A 19,874-nucleotide genomic window follows, 5' to 3' on the forward strand; every position below is an offset into this window, starting at 1 on the left:
GCAACTTATCAGGTTCCCCATGGGGCACAAAAACATTTAACATTTAATTCTACTGTCCACATTTTCCTGGTTTAAACTGTTACTGTAATGACATACCTTTATACTACAACCCAACGTGTTATCGTCTCTACATGTGACTAACCCTGCTATATTAGCAAGTAGTTGTCCAGTAACCTTGGCTAGAATATCAGGTTATTTGGGGTGTGGGGCGGAGAGAAAGAATGCTCCTCCTCCTCCCCCTAAGGAATTCCTGGTATGCAAGCTAAGGATCCCAGGGGAAAACGCCCATAAAAAAATAAACGGTGGTGCTTAACAGATACTTTGAAGGAACCAATAGAGAGTACATAATCTCATTTTGTGGGCATGATTCAGATGGATTTTAAACCCTCAGGGTACAGTTCTACAACAATATTTTAACAGGTTGTTGCAGTTCCTGTTGTATTCTCTCTGGGCTGATACCTCTAAAATTCTAAAAGGTGTACCAGTTAAGAATAATCCTAACAGCTGCCACTTTAGATTATTTAAACACTCTATAAAGGTACTTTGGGCATAGGAGCCCCCCCCCCCCCCCAACCCAGGTCTATTATACTGATGTTTGTTTAACCAACAGAGCTGATTTCTTAAGGTAATTTCACCAGTCCGTAAAAAGATTTGAGTGCTGTCGTTTCAAGTATTAGCCCTCTGTCAGAGCGAGTGACGAATAATGAGATTATCTTTAGTTAACAACTCATAAATCCAACTGTCATTTGTTTCTTCTGCCCACCAACACAGCACCATAGTTTCTTTACAAACTTACCCCCTTATCCATCTAATACCGAATTTGAAAATATTTACATTAAATCATATGTGAGAATTCTCAAAAGCAGCCATATCTGCTGTAGATATGATCCCTGTCCTGGTATACAAGTGTTTCTAATTTTTAAAAAGTTTGACTTCATGTATAAAAAAATAAGAAAAAAAAAGAAAACAACAGAAACTATAGATACGACTACATTGTATTATTTGCAAGACGACAATAAAATAATTTCCTTCAACTATAAAAGCTAAATAAATATGTTCTAGATAAATAATATGCTTTTGTATTTAACTTAATCTTACTACTTTGAACATTTCTTTACTGTTCAAACAAAAAACTATTTTTCTAAAAATGTTTCTAAAAAATGCTACAAAACATTTGAATCTGAGCAACATAATAGACAAGTATGACTTATTTCTTTAAATTAAATCAAATTAAATATATTTTTCTAAATATTTTCTAAAAAATGCTACAAAACATTTGAATCTGAGCAACATAATAGACAAGTATGACTTATTTCTTTAAATTAAATCAAATTAAATCTATTTTTCTAAAAATTATCTAAAAAATGCTACAAAACATTTGAATCTGAGCAACATAATAGACAAGTATGACTTATTTCTTTAAATTAAATCGAATTAAATCTATTTTTCTAAATATTTTTTAAAAAATGCTACAAAACATTTGAATCGGAGCAACATAATAGACAAGTATGACTTATTTCTTTAAATTAAATCGAATTAAATCTATTTTTCTAAATATTTTTTAAAAAATGCTACAAAACATTTGAATCTGAGCAACATAATAGACAAGTATGACTTATTTCTTTAAATTAAATCGAATTAAATCTATTTTTCTAAAAATTTTCTAAAAAATGCTTCAAAACATTTGAATCTGAGCAACATAATAGACAAGTATGACTTATTTCTTTAAATTAAATCTTACTACAAATTTGAACATTTTTAGAGTTTCACCAAAACTATTTTTTTTTTAAATCTACAAAAACATTTAGATAAGTGTACAACACATCTATTATATTTCATAGCCTCTACATTTAACTTATTAAATAGTACTGCTTTGAACGTTTTTAGAGTTTTCAACAAAACTAATAATTTATTCCTCTTAAACAGTTTCGTTTTTTAAAGGAAACAAAACCAAAGGTCAACAATTAACGAATTTAGCATTCCTTTCTTTCTACCTAGGGTAAAACCACAAGTTGTATCACGTACATTGTAGTCCTAATTTTTTTAAAAAGGTTCAAAGCTATGTGTGTGAAACATGCATATGACATTGCTAGGATGCATTTCTAAGCTGATTGAACCAAATTTTCTATTAAATGTTGCACATTCACGAAAAACAAAGTGAAAAAAAACAAAAACAAACAAACTTGTAAACAAACGAGAATGACAAGTACAAATGTTGCATAAAACTCATGTATAACCCAGAGAATCTGCAGATTGAACATTTCTTTTTATCTCAAACATTTGCACAGTGACCTATCTTTTACCTGCATGCAAAAATGATCAGTACCATGTCAAGTAAAAATGTTTGGGGAAAGTTTTCTAGTTGAATTAACATTTTGCAACACCTCCAAAAGTTTACGAATTTAGGGATCAAACTTTCCAGTAAAAAGTCTTGGCCTTATTCCGCAAGCATGTAGGATTACTGCTATATATACTAAGTTGGATAAGATGTCAACATGCCATTGAAGTCAAACCCTTTGTTCACAATCTAGCTGTTGTAAGCATCTAATTCCCAAAACTTAAATCTAAGCCCTGACAGTATTTCGTTACGTTTTCACATTAATCATTTTTTCACCTTATACCTAGGCAATACTGAAAGATGCTCAACTCTTCTTGATTGTCTTCCTTCTTTTTGCTTGCAAAGACCTCAGTTTGCTAAGATTCTCTTGTGTGAGTTTGTCCCCAGGTTTGAGCTCTAGTGCTCTTGTATAACTTTTCTCTGCTTCATCAAGTTTTCCTTGCATGTGTAACATGGCTCCAAGATTCATGTGTGCAGCAGGATTCTGAAAACAAATAAACAGTAACATTATCAGCCAACTGTTCTACCCAGGTTGGGGGTGGGGGGAGTTTGGGGTGAGGGTGTGCCACTGGCACTCTGAAACCCTAATACCCTATACCAAACCATGTTCAGCGGCATTTTGCCACCCTATTCTTAACTATACACACCAAAAATCTCCACCCTATTGTAAACTTCAGTCTTCATTCTTATTCCCAGGGACCTTTTCCAGACTAAACTAATATAATTACTTTTTGTCAATGATACCCTATTCTAGACCAAAACTCTCTGTTTTCAGTCTATACCTTATCCCAGACCCAACTGCTTCAAAAACATACACTATAAGCACACCAGCACACTTAATACATAGCGTATGTGTGGGAGTTAGTTTAAGAGATTAGTATTAAAAATGGACTCAGTACGTTCTAGGCTATAAATGGTACATCCTGAAATAACAAAATTATCTTCTACTGACCGTAACTACAAAAGGCAGAAATAATTCCAAGACAGTTACCTGTGGGTTCAACTCAGCTGCTCTCTTGTAAAAATCCTCAGCTTTTTGATTCTTACCAATTTCTCTACAAAAAGCAAAAAACCTTGTTAGCTAGCATTTGAGATTAAGATAGGGGGGAGGGGGGGGCTCTTTTATTCTGGACTTTACAGTAGGTTCAGAGAAACTGCAAAAAGTAATCATGTATCAGCTAAATTGTGAATAATTACCTGAGATAACCAGCAGCTGTAAAAGCAATATCAAAATCATGAGGAGCTAACTCCATGGCCTTTGTAAACATGACAGCTGCTTCAGACACTCGCTTCTGCTCAAACAAAAACTGGCCTTGAAGACACAAAAACAACATGTGGCATTAATAAAAGAACTACCACATAACCCTGTAACAAACGGATTGTACGAAGTCATGCATGTATGATGCCTATCTATTGGTTTTGATCATTCATTTGAAACCCTGTGGAGTGGGCGCCAGTTCATCCAGGACAGCACGGAAGTGAGTGATCATGAGTGTACAGATATAAAATACATCAAGGCTTTCAGGGCTCCCATTTAAAATTCACATGAAATCTGCATCATGGTGTTGGATGCCTTATGCTTTTATATCAGCTCTTAGTACATAATTTGTTCAAGAGTGCATGGGATGTGTACACATAACAAATCATAACTTAATTTAGAACACTTTTGGCAAAAGACAATTACAGGTACAAATCTTCGTATTTTTAAGCCCTTCAAAGCAATCCAAACCACCTCAGGTCTCAAGATGCCACTTGCACTGGCTTGTACCTCTTCTCGTCAGAAGCACCCAATCACGCCCGACCTTTAGGCTGCTATCGGGTCTTCTCTTGATCTTACCTCAGCACCACAGGCAGCTATCTGGGCCTTGTTTATCGTTGCGTTCTTTTCCTTTTTACGGAAATCTAATCTCGTTGCTGCCTCGACTGCCTCATTCAATGGCGACCGACACCTTTCTCGCGGGGATATCAAGTTAACTGACTCTGGCGCTGTCCTCCGAATCAAGTGGTCCAAGATGCGTCAGCACCAGGAGGGGATCCATTTCATCCCTCTACCCAGTATCCCACACTCGTCTCTCTGTCCTGTGTCGGCTCTTCGTCGTTATTTCGCTTTGGTTCCTGCCTCCAACACGTCACCTTTCTTCTGCCTCCCAAGTCGCCATGGTAGTGCTGTCGTCCCCCTTACTGCGCATTATTTTGCCACCACCCTCAAGCAAGTCATTGCTGGTCTGGGTCTGAACCCGACGAACTATTCCCCCCATAGTTTCTGCAGGGGTGGAGCTACTTTTGCCTACCAAGCAGGCGTGCTAGAACATTTAATTAAGCTTCACGGTGACTGGCGCTCTGACGCTTATCAGACATATTTGTCCCTTCCTTTGACAACCCGAACGGGGGTTGCTGATATTATGGCTGCTAGTTTATTTCTCGACCGCCCTTAATTAATTTTAGTTTAATCCCTATCGCTACCCATTCCCTTTCCTTTACTTGTAAGTTTCATCATCGTTCTCCATTTCCGACATGTTTGGGCCAATTTCTCCATTCCTCTTGGGGCTCATTTTGCGAACTCAGCCCAAACGTGTCTCTTCCTTCATTGCGTCGTCCTCAGCTGTAGATTCATTGATTAGGTAAATAATTTAGAGTTTTGATCATCGGATGTCAAATAGGTTAATTATTGACTGTGATTGTCAGCTATTATTTGCTAGGATCATGTTCGCGTCTCCCATGCCTATCAGTTTTCCCACGTGTCGCTAGCCGGCAAGAGTTTTCGTCTTCCCACCCTCCCCCCCACGGGGGCTCATTTTGCGACCTCGTAAGTGATTAAAGTTTATTTTCAGCCCAAACGTGTCTCTTCCTTCACTGTGTCGTCCTCAGCCGTAGATTCATTGATTAGGTAAATAATTTAGAGTTTTGATCATTGGATGTCAAATCCTGTATATTTCTGTTAATTGTGGTATTCTACTTGTTCTAATAATTATTAAAATAATATAAAGTGTCTACATGTCAGTTCTGCCATCAATAGATAATGGTTTAATCCAAACTTACCATAATGTGTCCAGGCAGCAGGATCAGTTTTATCTAAAACCTGTGCTTTTTTGAACCATGCTTCAGCTTCAGCAATCTGTCCCTGTGATGATACAATAATTTATATATATATATATAATATTATATATATTCTGAGAATAGAATATAGAAAAATTTGGCATACATGTATTTTTGAATTCAACACCTGCTGTTTTTTGTCCCTTGTTAGGGCATACTTTGTTAGACTTTCTTAATTACCAAATTTTGTAGCATAAAATGGAAATAGAATATTAATTTTACCTGTACGTTGTAATTTCTGAATTTCTTAAGGTGTTATTGTTATAGTTGGGGATGCACAATCTGCGAGCCAGCGAGGCATGCGAGGCAGACGTGCGAGGCACTCAGGTTAGCCTAAAAAACACTTCGGTTAGCCTAAAAAGCACTCCGGCTAGCCTAAAAAGCACTCAGGTTAGCTTAAATAGCTCCCCAGTTAGCTTAACGGTTAGCATTTATGTTGGGGGTTGTTCATGCCTCGCACGTCTGCCTCGCATGCCTCGCAATGGCTCGCATGCCTCGCTGGCTCGCATATTGTATACACTCTTATAGTTAAGGTGTCAGTTGACTTACAGGCATTAAATCACTGCACTGCTGGCAACCATCAAATTTACAGTAATGGGGGAGTCCAGGGTGAGGGTGGGGGAGGGGGTGAAGGGTAAAAGAGTACTAGTGTGACTACTTTCAGGGGGGCCCACAAGTTTTTGGAACCATGGGGTTGTACTCACGATTTTAGTCAGATGCTTAGCATATGTGAGATGCACAGGCATGTGATCAGGTTTGCTCTTCAGTGATTTTTTATACCATCTTTCTGCCTCTTTTATATTTCCAGCTGCAGAGTATGCCTCACCTAGATACAGATAATACCTGATAGTCAATCTTAACTTTCATATTTGTTGGTAATTGGAGGATTTCAGTTTCAGTATTGTGGATCAAGTAATTGCCGCACTGAGAGTGATAAGTGCCACAAATGACTTCATACTCTCTTAAAATGTCCTGACAAGGACAGGGCAATTTAGGTTGATAGTGGAATGCTCATCGTTTCACATGAGCATGGACAAAGAAAAAAATCTGAGTCCTGAACAGGAAATATCAAACCCATGACCGTCCTGAGTACTTACAGGACAAACAGAAATAAAGATCAAAGTAGTTTTAAGTCTCAATTCATTTTGAGTTATTTAATAAATTTAATTTTAAACTACAAGACAAACGCCTTTTTTCTATATTTTGGTTTACTCTGACTTGTAAGCTACTGACCTATCAAGTTAAACAGACTGTGTGGCTCATAATCAGGTGGTCTGGTTTCCACTGCATCCATATAAACTCTAATGGCTTCCTGTTAAAAGACATCAATTCAAGCAATTAGAGATCAGACTGACTAACCGGGAATTTTTCAGCAGCCAGATTGGTTCCACACACAAAATATAAGGGACAAGAATGGTAACTTAATAGTTGACTTTGTAAGGCATTCTTAGGAGGGTTAGTTTCTAAAGAAGCTGTGATGCTGTGTTGGAGGGGAGTAGAAACAAATGTTTGAATTTTTTGAATGTTGGCACTCAAATCTCTTTATGGTGGCCAATTACCTTTGATCAAATCTGTTGATAAAAATTAAGCCAATTAAAAACATTTGCTGAGGCCTTCTCAGCCTTGCAAAAGAATTTGAGACTCTGGGATGACTTCACAAAACAAGATTTCAAAACTGTCAAGACCACTGAAATTTGACTAAAAATTTGCCAGACATCTTTTTTTGAAAGGTCATCCGCACCCTTGACTTGAAACCTTGCTATGTTTGGCAAAAGACAATGGAGTTGCTGACTCCATCTATTGATATACAGTACTTCTATCCACCACTTATTAAAAAGCTGATAGTCACTCAAGTACACTGACCTCTAGTCTTCCCAACTGAGCTAAGATTCGGCCAAGGTTGTACTTTATAGAAACAACTGTAAGTTAGAGATAAAAAAATTATTTCAATGAAATAGGTTTCGTGTGTCTACCTCTTCATCTACATGTAGTAAACACTTATAACGTGAATGAACAGATTGACTTTTATGTGTCTTACACAACCTGTCATGTGTATTTATTCACAACGCACTGTCTAATACTTTAAAATGACCCTGATCTCTATTGTGTACCTGGTCTAGCACATGGAAATTAACCAGTCACAGACTCCAACAGTACAACAACTAAAGCTTGGTTAATGTTTGACTGTATTTTTGAACCATCTTTGTTGACAAATAAGAACAAATTAAATTTACTTAATTTACATATTCCATATAATTATAGCAAAAGCTAGGACATGGTGCCCAGAGAAACAACAGCAGTCATATTTTTGGAACACAAATCATTAGAGTTACATAAAAGACTATAGCTTGATTAGGGGATGCACAATCTGCGAGCCAGCGAGGCATGCGAGGCATGTGAGTCAGACGTGCGAGGCACTCCAGTTAGCCTAAAAAGCACTCCGGTTAGCCTAAATAGCACTCAGGTTTAAGCTTAAATAGCTTCCCGGTTAGCTTAACGGTTAGCAGTTTATGTTGGGGGTTGTCCAATTATGCCTCGCATGCCTCGCTTGTTTTGTTCATGCCTCGCACGCCTCGCACATCTGCCTCGCATGCCTCGCTGGCTCGCATATTGTATACACTCCTTGATTAATGCTTGACTGTGCTTCTCAATAGGTACTTACTTGAATAAGAGTGATGTTTGGGATCCTTCAAGCCATGTCCACTTATACTTGTGGCATTTCTTAAAACCTAAAAAGCAGCAGTACTTGAGAATCAACCTTGTTCAACAGTAATTGACCTGATTCATGTCAACCATGCATAATTTATACAATATTATTAAAACTTGATCATTAGATAATGCAATATTCCAGAGTTTTGATTGGCCTATAAGCAGCCATGGTATATCAGCCATAATATACCATGCCTGAGAAATAGAACCATAATTATTTTCTAGTTGTTCTTGCAAAGTGAAATCATCAAGATCTAGCGATAAGTCTTGGTTGTTTTAAATAAAAATAATTATTAATCCATTTGTGCTTGTTGGATGTGAGATGAATATATAGCAAACTTGGGGCTTAACACGTTGGACATTAGCTATCTATCATCTCATATCCAATGCACACTTGTGGAATTATTTATCGTTAAATATTATAAAACATTTAATATAGGCTAAAAAATAAACTATACACAAAAGAATGTTTCACACCTTAATAGCCTTGTCTTTGTGCCCCATGTCAGAAAGCACAATGCCCAAATTTAGATGAGCAGCTGAAATTAAAAAAAATTATGATTTTATAAGCCATACTAAAGTTAAATAAATTGATTTAGGAATTGCATAATTTTTATAAATTAGAATACATTTACATAATTTACATAGCAAATGAAATACTCCTTAGCAAAAGCGCATGATGCTCAGACAAACAATAGCAGACATTTTTGGGTGGCGTGTTGACCAGGTCCCAGTTGTTCAAAGAGCGGATAACCCTATCCAGTGGATAAATCGCTATCCAGCGGATAAAACCAATACAACTTATTCACTGGATAGCAATTTATCCACTGGATAAAGTTATCTGCTCTTTGAACAACCACGGCCAGCACATTAAGTCCTATTGGGTTGTGTACTGTAAGTCTGTTTTTACAAACTGTTAGTCAAAAATTGGTTACAGTGAGATGGGTACTGTTATCAACTCTGTTGATAAAACTGACCATAACTTTATAAAAATCCTAGCTGGTTGAGTATTGAGGCAGTGCATTTTTAACCCCTCTGTGTGCAAAAATGACAGGGTAGTGAGCTCCTGTTACTTCGGCCTTGTGAGAACACTACCTCCCATCACTGACGTTACTAAATTAATGAGGTCACAGCTTCTAGACAATCCAAATACTTTTGTGCAATCACCATACTTTCCAATCACAATGTACAATGTACCTGTCACATTGATTTGTACGCTTTTTCTCTGTTATCCTTAAACTCTCATTATCCAAAAGTATGCAAACTAGTTAAAAGTGTTTTGCACTTTGCATGTCACACTGTTCATATTTTCTCTCACCAGCCAATCTTGGTCTGAAGTGGATGGCACTTTCATAACTACGGACTGCTTCATTGTAACGCTGCTCTTCAGCTAAAAGTATTCCCCTGAAAGGAAATAGCACAGCCCAGTTCATAAAAAACCTTACTTCACTTGGTAAATACCCAGTGGTTCAGTCTTTAAAGTTTAACTGGTGGTAGTTTGAATAATGTGCATCCACGAATAAAAAGTTAACCACAGTTTTCACCTCACTAACGTTAAGAGTGGTTTTGAAAACTAATTTTAAGGTAATGTTACAGCCCGGGTGTTACAGAATTAAAAGTATGTAAAGTATATGAAATAATTCATATATGAACTGCGGATATAGATGAAAGTGAGAAGTGATCATCGCAGTGAATTTTCCAATTTATGCAATTGGAAATTGGAAGCCTGAAAAAAAAAAATTCAGGCTTCAACGGGATTCGAACCCGTGACCTCCGCGTTACCGGTGCGATGCTCTACCAACTGAGCTATGAAGCCACACATTGGGAGCAAGGTCAATTGTAGGTTCCCATTTTCCCGTGAGAGGAAAATTCACTGCGATGATCACTTCTCACTTTCATCTATATCCGCAGTTCATATATGAATTATTTCATATACTTTACATCGTTTCACTCCTCTCACGGGAAAATGGGAACCTACAATTGACCTTGCTCCCAATGTGTGGCTTCATAGCTCAGTTGGTAGAGCATCGCACCGGTAACGCGGAGGTCACGGGTTCGAATCCCGTTGAAGCCTGAATTTTTTTCAGGCTTCCAATTTCCAATTGCATAAATTGGAAAATTCACTGCGATGATCACTTCTCACTTTCAGAATTAAAAGTCTAAGTCAAAACTGAGAGACAAAAGTCTTTTTGAAAAATTAGTTATTAAACTCGACTCAAAGTTCACATTAATCCAGGATAATCAGGCTTTGAACAACTGAGGGCCTGACTGCATTCTAGTTTGCAGGATATACCTGCCAGTGATTCTTAATTATTAGCCTAAAGGCAGTCAAACAAAAATGTAGAACATGAATCACACCTTAAATGCGACAAGCGACCAACTTACAGGTTATAATGGGTGTCCGCCATATTAGAGCGATAAGAGAGAGCTTTCCTGTAGGCATCTTCAGCTTCTCTCATTCTTTTTTGAGAGTTCAGTACATTTCCCAGGTTTGACCATGCTGTCAAGTAAATCAAGAGCTGGTGATTATTTTTAACAATAATCAGAAATATATATAATTAATGTTCATCAAAGTTACATATTTCAACATAAATGAATGTAAATATATGAAACAATTTATATTTTGAACTGCAGATGAACGATCAAATAGAAGAAAGATCCTCACCGTTAGTAGGCAACATGTTACATTCAACATGTAAAATGTTTACATGCACTTAAGGATGATGCCTACATTTGTTACTGCACATATATTCTGTGCATCTTGAGATACGGGTTTCCTATGGGTGGTGCCTACTAATACAGGGATATTTTTGTGTGGTTTAAAATTATGTGGAGAAAGCAGAACTTAGCAAGTGCTTTTGGTATCCACAGAGAAAATTGGGGTAACCGTACATTTTTCAGAGATAATAAAGCTTGAATTTGGAAAAAAAAATGCCATTCATTGCTTTGTATTTTACTGCTTTTTTAATCTCTAAAAATGCCCCCATTACCCCCAATTTTCTCTCAGGATTCAAGTAGCCCAATTACTAAGATCTGCTTTTCCTGCATAGTGAATGTCATAAACTGTGCAAAAAAGAAAAAAAAATGAAAAATTCCTTAAAGGTTTCCTAGTTCTCTTACATTTGTGAATCAATTTCAAATATGATTTGGAGGAACAGAAAATTTATGCTTAAAGTTAGATTGAAGCTCTCTCCTCCGCAGAGCTTCGATGGGGTGTTATGTGTATCCGCTGAACGAAGTGAGTGCAGGCGCAAAAGCTGAGTGGAAGGACTTGGCGGCGAACCTCTGCCAGAAGCATGTCGTTTTCTTGTACATCCTTGTCGTTTTCTTGTACATCGATTGATTTCTCGCTCATCTCTAAATTTGACAGTTTCATTCTTGGCGGAAGTCAGCATTTACTTTGTCTCTACAGTTTGCAGTCATTAATTTTAAGGTGAGATCTCACAATTTCTAGAAAAAAGCAAAATCGTTTGTATTCGAAGCCCCCCTTGAAACCCGTGGAGAGTGGACTTAGTACATTTTGCTTCGTAAAAGTGAACAATAGTCACGAACAAATAATTGCTTTTTCTGGGCTTGAAAGGCCTTTTAGCCTTTTATAATCTTATTTTGAAAGACAGTTGTTTCATCACAGTAAATAACAAGCTTCCCGTAAGAACTAAATGCTAATTAAATCACCGAAAGATCATTATAACTTCTTCTGATAAAACTTGTTTACAAGATAAAAATATCAAGTTTGGTCGTTTAGGAGTATAGAAGAAAATACGCTTTGATTAAAACATTAAGCTTACTTGCTCTAGTCTCTTTTAAGACTGAATTGACAGTTTTTGTTTGGTCTCAGCTGGCAGACGTTTCCTCAATAAATCATTTCTTTGCATGCACTCTTTTATCTCCACACGATCGCCGCTCGTGTAACTTGAATTTCATTCTTGCAGTGATGATTCAAGGCATCACAGCAAAATAAAAGCGTTTTCTAAACAGTCATCATGAGATAAACAAACTTTCCCTGATTTCTAAGCATGTAGGTAAGTTTTCGTGAGTAAATCTCCCACATCGCGCAACATGACAATTTCACAAACACCCGCCATTTTCATGACATAAGTACGCACACCACCCTAGTTACAAAATGACTCCCCCGGATCGCAGCCATATTGGGCGTGGTTTCTGGCAGAGGCTCCCGCTGTCGCCTTCCACTGAATTTTACGCCTGCACTCCCTTTTCTCAGCGGAGCCTCTGCGGAGGAGAGAGAGATTGAAGCTAGATTGGTGATGAAGTGCTTTACCTTTGGCAGCGTTAATAGAGATACCAGACCTGTTGAAATTAAAAAAGTAGCACAAAATAATTATGAAATACATGTACAACAAATAAATATTTATCTGATGAATCTCCAGCAGAAGCCATCTGCACTAATGTTCATCAACCAATAATATAAAGTGGATAACAGCTGCATCTGGTATACATGTAGCCTGCATGGCAGGCACTAGAAACGAGGAAGGGAGAAGGGAAATTGGGAGTACGCACGATGCACAAGGGGAGCATTAGGAACAGGGGAAAGGAAGCTTCCTTTACCCTCTCCCTCGCTCCCCTCATAAGCCTGATTCCCCTTCTCCTTTCCCCTTGCTACCTCCTGCCATGCAGGATACATCTAGAAAAATTTATACATCTTAAAGCTATGAGGATCAAAGTCAAGCTTCTGATCAAGGGCTCCAACTGTTTCTAATAATTTATTATATGTAGACTACATTAAGTCCTTAAAATTGAAGAGTTTGCTGGAAACGGGGCATGAATGACAACTTGACCTTAGAATCCACATAATTTTTTTCCAAATATGCTCTAACTTGGCATAAAGACTGTTTTGTTTCATTTCTTGAGTATTCAGCAAAAGTCACAGGCCAACTCAAGGCTTTAGATCACAAGATAAATAAGAAGGTATGTTTCTAATGAGATAACCAAACCACACATTACATGTACCATGTAGATTTTGCCCCTATTGTGTAAAATGTGTGAAAAAAAAAATGCCGGTAGACCTACAAGTAGGAGGAACCCCTCACCTGAAGGGGGGGGGGGGGGGTACTTCCTTATAAGAGGCTAATGGGGATGTGCTGCTGGATGGGGTCGCATTCGCATTTTCACGACTGGATTGACTAGAACGGGGTTGCATTTTCAAGTCAACCCCATTCTCTTCGGCTTTTTGGGGTAAGAAAATTCTATTAAGTAGGGATTCAAAATGGTCTCGGTTAAAAAGTTCAGGAAGTTGTTGTTTATTAAATGTCACAATCACCTCGCATTACATTCCGTTCTTGAAAGTAGATGCATAAATAGAAAGTGACTTAGTTGGGATCGCGAAAATTACATTTTCCCAAAAAGTGACTAAGATGGGTTCTATAACTGACCACAAAATAGACTATAATGGGGCAGGGGCTCTGAGAGGCCAGCGGCACATACCCAGCAAAACTGAACCCAAGTACCCCCCCCCCCCCCCCCCAGGGCCCCTCACCTTAAACCTTAACTACTATATCCTAATCTCACCCAAGTTCAAGTTCAACTGTGACCTAATTAAATATCTACCTGTAGAGACTTTCTTCATTTTGCCAGTCCCAGTTCCTTCTCACTGTTCTGGCAGAAAATAGGACCAGGACACACACTAAAAGACCAGCAAACCATTTTTGTTGCTGTTGATTACACACACGCCAGATGATATCAGCTCCGACAGCAATCAGCAAACAATATCCCACACTTGGAATGTACAGGATTCTCTCTGCTACCACAAATCCAACAATCCCAAAAATCCCCCCCCCCCCCCCCCAGGGCCCCTCACCTTAAACCTTAACTACTATATCCTAATCTCACCCAAGTTCAAGTTCAACTGTGACCTAATTAAATATCTACCTGTAGAGACTTTCTTCATTTTGCCAGTCCCAGTTCCTTCTCACTGTTCTGGCAGAAAATAGGACCAGGACACACACTAAAAGACCAGCAAACCATTTTTGTTGCTGTTGATTACACACACGCCAGATGATATCAGCTCCGACAGCAATCAGCAAACAATATCCCACACTTGGAATGTACAGGATTCTCTCTGCTACCACAAATCCAACGTAGAAAAATAAGTTACTGGCTGGCAGAAAAGAAAGTGTTAAGATTCCAAGTGACATGAGTGCAGCTTGAAGCAAACAGTTTTTACCAGTGACATTGAATGTTCCAATGGGTAAATTATTGTTTTGATAAAGATTTAGGTCACTGGATGTTTGAATTACACCATTTGTGGATTTCTTTGTATGTTTCTTTCCATTCTTGAATAAATGGTCCTTCCTGTGAATTGCAGCAAGTGGTTCCTTCTTGAATTGTTCTTTTCCAACGTGGCCTTTGACACTTGTTTCAAAACAAGTGGTACATTCATTTAAACAGTAAAAGCCCAAGACTGCAAGAAATCCATAAAATATTACGATTATCACACAGCGTGGATCCAGTAAAGATTCTACAAGGGGTATAGAGTCCATTGACCAATCAAAGCTCAACGTTCTGGGACATAAGAGAAGCCAGAAATTAAATGCTGGTAAATACAAGAAAGTCAACAGTCTTGTCAGCAAGTTCTCACAGTTTGCTGCAGGGTTATCAGATGGAGAAAAATCTGGCGCTTGCTTTCCCATGATTGAGAATCGTACGAAGAAAAGCCCAAGTCCAGTGAAGCATACAGCAAGGAGACGCAAAACACAACCATTCTGAAATGCCTAGGAAATAACAAAGATATATTACAAACAATATAATCAGCAAAAAGAAGAAAGATATCAAGTAGTGAGTATAATATTATGTATGTGCAGTCTTCATGAGTGCAGGACAAAAAAAAATCTTAGTCCCTTAAGGAGTCAAACTCTGACAACGACATTGAACTAAAGACAAGCTATGTACTGTGAATTATTATTTTTTTGTATTTTATTAGTTTCACCTATTATAGACTTACAATACTGTAACATTTTGATGGGGTTGAACCTCCTGATGGAGTCCCCCCCCCCCCACAACTCCCCTAATGAAGCCCTACTGAGCACCCCCTCCCCTCCCCCAGATATGCTGATAGCTGGCCTAATACCCCGAAGTGCTTAGAAATACTATGTTACTCAATAAGAAAAACAATCTTCAAAGACTGGCTGGCAGCCAGCTGTCAACTTTAAAAAGCTCGCTTCAGGACTGTAGTCATGCCATGATGGAATGATAAAAAAAAATACCTAGCCTGACAGTTTAAGAGCTTACACTTGCCTGTGTCAAGGCCACAGTAAGATTCTGTTTCCTGTTGCTAATTATGAGTATCATAACCTCATAAACAGCACACGCTCCTAAAACAGTGATTCCATGTTCTTTGGTCAGCATGCTTGCAATACAGAGTAAAAAACAGAATATAAGCCATCGCCACTTGGTGTTACTCCATCCAAGAAGAGAAACATTGGTAGAGACTTCATGAGATTTGATGTATGCCAGTAACGATGCAATGAAAAACAAACAAGCTCCAATGTCTGCCCTTCCAACAACGCCAGTCACAGCCTCTGATATGAGGGAAGAAAAGAAAAAAATGTCAGTGATACAAATAAAGACAAGACAGCAAATTGAATTCCAATCTAGTTTGCAGATTTAATGTTCTGGTTCAAAATTTTTGGGGGGTTAAAAATTTTCAATTTTATTACCCGAAGACTCAGATCATGATGTAATGAACAAGTTGCACATTAAACTAAAAAAAAAAAAAAAAAAAATTAAACCACAACATTAATATCACAGGTCAAATTAAATTATTTCAATCTATTAATTGAAAACTCTTTTAACATGACTTAGAAGGTTCCAGATCAGAATAATATTTCAAATTGGTGAAGTTTTAAAGTCTCGCCAAAATTTAGCGACACAAGAAGATTTCTAATTACAGTTTATGATGTTGTAACATATAAAATGGCCAAGTTTTCGATCAGGTGAATGATGTACGATGTAATTAATTCAGAATCTGTAACTGATATATACCATTATTTAAAATTTTTTAACATCTGGACATCAAGTTCAAGCAAAACTACTTCAGCTCTAGGTTCAAAGTCAGCCAAAATCTTGAGCATCATTAATTTACTGTACAGTCATGCCCTGTGCACAAGTTAGTATATTTCAGTTTAAAGTTAATTGAAGCATGCAGAGCAATCTTACCTGTGTGAATGGGGTGTACAGCAAACAAGAGCCCTGCCACTAAACTTGGAAAGTGCACATGAAAAAAAGTATATGACAAGACCACAACAAGCCAACACACGGCACTGTGCAGCAAAACGTTCACAAGATGATAACCAAATGGGTTTAATGCACCATAGTAGTAATTTATCCTGAATGTTGCCACACATATGGGTCTGTAGGACTTATGGCTTCCACTGTGAGTTAGAGGTGTGCCCCAAAAGTCATTGAATAGAACATTGCTCCATGGCGTTGAAGGCAGAAGATCAGAATTTTTTACAATAGCTCGGCTGCAACAAAAAAAAGGATAGGTAAGTGAGGCACAATGGAGTAGCTTAATACATACTGAATAATTTGAGCACACACAAAAAAATACTGTAGTCCTGACACTCTTTATAAATAATAATATCAAATACTAGTAAACACGAAGAAAAATACATGTACCCTTTGTGCATGCAGATCTCATGCACATTTTTCAATTAAAAGATATAATTGCTGTTCCTCCTTCTCTTTCAAGCCTCCAACTTCCATCAGATTAAACATACTTTAAAACTTGGACAGTTTTCGTGGAATACTTACAGCTGTAGTGTCCAATTTGATTGAGGCTTAAATAGCAATTGAAAATGCATTTGTAAGACAACCATGCAACATGTATTGATCAGTGGCATCAATTTTTTTTTAAGACGTAGGTGTAATAGCCTGCTACCTGGGCTTAATAGAGCTCTTATGTTTCAAAATGAGTGGAGCAGTAGCAGTGGGAGGGTGAAGGTGTAATGTCAAAACTGTTTCTATTCTTTCCCAGATTTCCCTTCTGCCTCCCATCGGGCCTCTCTGTAACCCCCCCCCCCCCACCCCATGCCCTCTCCCCCAAACTTTTTTTTAAAGCTGTTACTTCTTCTTTAGGAGTAACTTTCTTTCTTCTCTCCTATAACAACATGCAAGTCAGAAATTTTCAAATCAAATTCAAATTTGGCTTTTGTTGGTTCTAGTGGCACCATGCATACAGAATTATGCACCTAAAGCTAAATGAAGAATTTCATACAAATAGAGAATAATATTTATTTTAATTGTACATTTTTTGACTGTTAAATAATTCTTTTTCAGTTGTTGTTTAAGTTTTGTTTTCCTTACAAAATGTAATTCGCACCTTTCTTTAAAGGTGAAGGAGAATTGCTTTGCACACATTTCGGTCAGTGAATTTGACATATTAAACTACTTGTTTGGTTCCTACTTTTGTAGCAAGAGACAGAACAAAACCATAAAACATATTTATACTGCAATCTTTACTCCAAGGGAAGTCATTTAACCCATTGCGTCCTTGTGGCCATCCTTTACTTTACAGTTTTTGGGTTTATAACTTATGTTACTTTTACAGTGCGATGCGCCTTACCATGGCCACCCGACAAACTTTTTTTTTACAAGTTAGCCAATTGGGACACACAAATTTGATTAACGGTCACGCCTCCTTGCAAAATCCAACAAGCAAGTCATGCAACAACAAATTATTGAAATATGCAAATTTGATTAATGGTCACGCCTCCTTGCAAAGTCCAACAAGCAAGTCACGCAACAACAAATTATTGAAAACATGTCGTTTTGTATTTTACGGCTAACTTGTAACAAAAAGTTTGTTGGGTGGTCACAGTAAGGTGAGCCACACTGTTAACAGTAATGTTGTCATTTAATATTTTTTCACTAAAAAAACCCCAAACATTTAATTTTTTTCCTGAGCTAAGGGATGAAAGCCCCATATCACATCCTCCACTTTCCTGTTCTTGTGAACTCGATGAAGCCAAATCTGTCATGTGTTAACAGCAAAATATTTATTTTTTAACAATCAAGTACATCTTGAATATTGGTACTGCTGCCAAGTGGAGAGATCCTTATTAAAAACTAATTATTAACCAACTACTGATTAGAAAATAACAATAATTTGTACTTAATTGCAAAACTAGCATTTGGTTGAATATTTATACCAGGAAGCACAATTATTTCATATGCAGAGTATGCCAGACTGTAACAGAAAGTACTAAATGCATATAGCGCTTTTATCATTTCAAAGCTAACTTCTCAACAAAAACTAGCACAAACAAGAGCAGGTATTTTGCCTGTACGTTTTACAACACCAACAGGAAGATACAAACAACTTTAGCAATTATCAAACATTAAGCCATAAAAATATACTTCAGGATGAAGTCATCCTTTTTTTTTAATGGAGCATTTTTAAGCTGTGTATTAACAGTAAGGTATAAAGGAAAAATATTTTCAAAACTGAATATTTGCAAAATGCTTTGCTTAAGGTGGTAAATAAATATTGACAAACGATAGAGTGACCTACGGCGGCTATCATTTTAATTGCCAAAGAATGTTTGAAAACTCCACCAGTCTCTTCAAAGCTTTAACAGCTAAGACTTATGTATACAGTTTCAACCCGACAAATGAGTATTTTTTCCTTTCACCATTTTCTAAGATTCGAAAGGCAAGTCAAGACTGTGTGCTCTTTGGCAAAAACGATTATTTAATATCACTTACAATCAGCTTTAGATCACCTTTGTTAAAGTTGAAAAACAATAATAAACTGGTACAGGTGCCCGAACTGGATATTCGCCAGCAGGAACTCAAATATTTCGATTAATTGAACGTTTGCTCTTTAAGTTGTGTTTTTACTGCACAATTACACTTTGAAGGCTCTTTGATGTCTTCAAATGCAAGATTTTTCTTCTTATAACCTTGACGCTACCTTTATTTGATCTACGGCTAGCCCACAACAGTTTAAAAATAAATGAGCTTTAGCATGTTTGTACACTGAATCGCATCTCGAAAAATGTTCAACTTGAAACAGGTAACAAGATCTCAAACGCAATAAAAACCCAAAAATCGCGCTTAAGATACACAAAACGCTCTTTCTGTAAATAACAGAAAGCTGTTCATTGATGTCGTGACCAAAGAATATTTTTCTAATCCTTCGATGAAACCTCCTCCCAAAATGAAACAACACTTCTAAACTTACCTGTCATCGTACGCAAATTCTGCGGACAGCGAATTTGAATAACACAACAGTCCTGCCAGAGAGGAAATTGCCGCTGTATGCCACCACTGCCATTTGTCATTCTGCATTCCGAGAGTTAATGCCGGTTATAGTATAACTTCTGCCAGCTGAGCCCAAATTCAACTCTCCACACATCCCGCCATTTAATATATGATTAAGGGCGCTGAGTAACCGCGCCACAGCAGTTCAGTTGACCCCTTCGTTCGCTTTTGGCTACAATAACATTTTGTTCATCTTGTGTGGTATTTTTGTAGGTCCGGTTAAACCCAAACCCAGCCCAGGATGGGCGCTTTTATACCTAATGACGTAGTTTTCCTACAGATAATTTTTGTTCTATATATTAACCTTGTAATTAAAGAACACAGTTTGAGGGCCTTTTGTGGTTTCACACCAACCTGAAACGAGTGACAAGAACCTTTGCGGACTCTTTGCACATTGCGGGCTAGCTGGTTTGCGGGGGTGTAAAAGTTGCTGTTGGTGTACTAATTATTA

General features: G+C 37.5%; 1 protein-coding gene across 1 annotated transcript; it reads right to left on the reverse strand.

The window, feature by feature from the left end:
* Positions 1–1,529: 1,529 nt before the first annotated feature.
* Positions 1,530–19,540, reverse strand: LOC146474872 (protein O-mannosyl-transferase tmtc2-like). The gene is made up of 16 exons (XM_085116685.1): positions 19,344–19,540; positions 16,316–16,623; positions 15,395–15,678; positions 14,030–14,871; positions 12,423–12,451; positions 10,529–10,643; positions 9,462–9,547; positions 8,621–8,682; positions 8,097–8,163; positions 7,298–7,353; positions 6,668–6,746; positions 6,139–6,260; positions 5,378–5,459; positions 3,536–3,650; positions 3,330–3,393; positions 1,530–2,822 (listed from the first exon to the last, which is right to left on the reverse strand). Exons 1-16 carry the CDS (start codon positions 19,448–19,450, stop codon positions 2,643–2,645), a joined length of 2,598 nt encoding a protein of 865 aa, XP_084972811.1. The 5' UTR covers positions 19,451–19,540; the 3' UTR covers positions 1,530–2,642.
* Positions 19,541–19,874: the final 334 nt, after the last annotated feature.

This window comes from Pavona decussata, unplaced genomic scaffold, assembly GCF_977016875.1.
Source record: "Pavona decussata unplaced genomic scaffold, jaPavDecu1.1 SCAFFOLD_87, whole genome shotgun sequence".
NCBI classification, from domain to species: domain Eukaryota; kingdom Metazoa; phylum Cnidaria; class Anthozoa; order Scleractinia; family Agariciidae; genus Pavona; species Pavona decussata.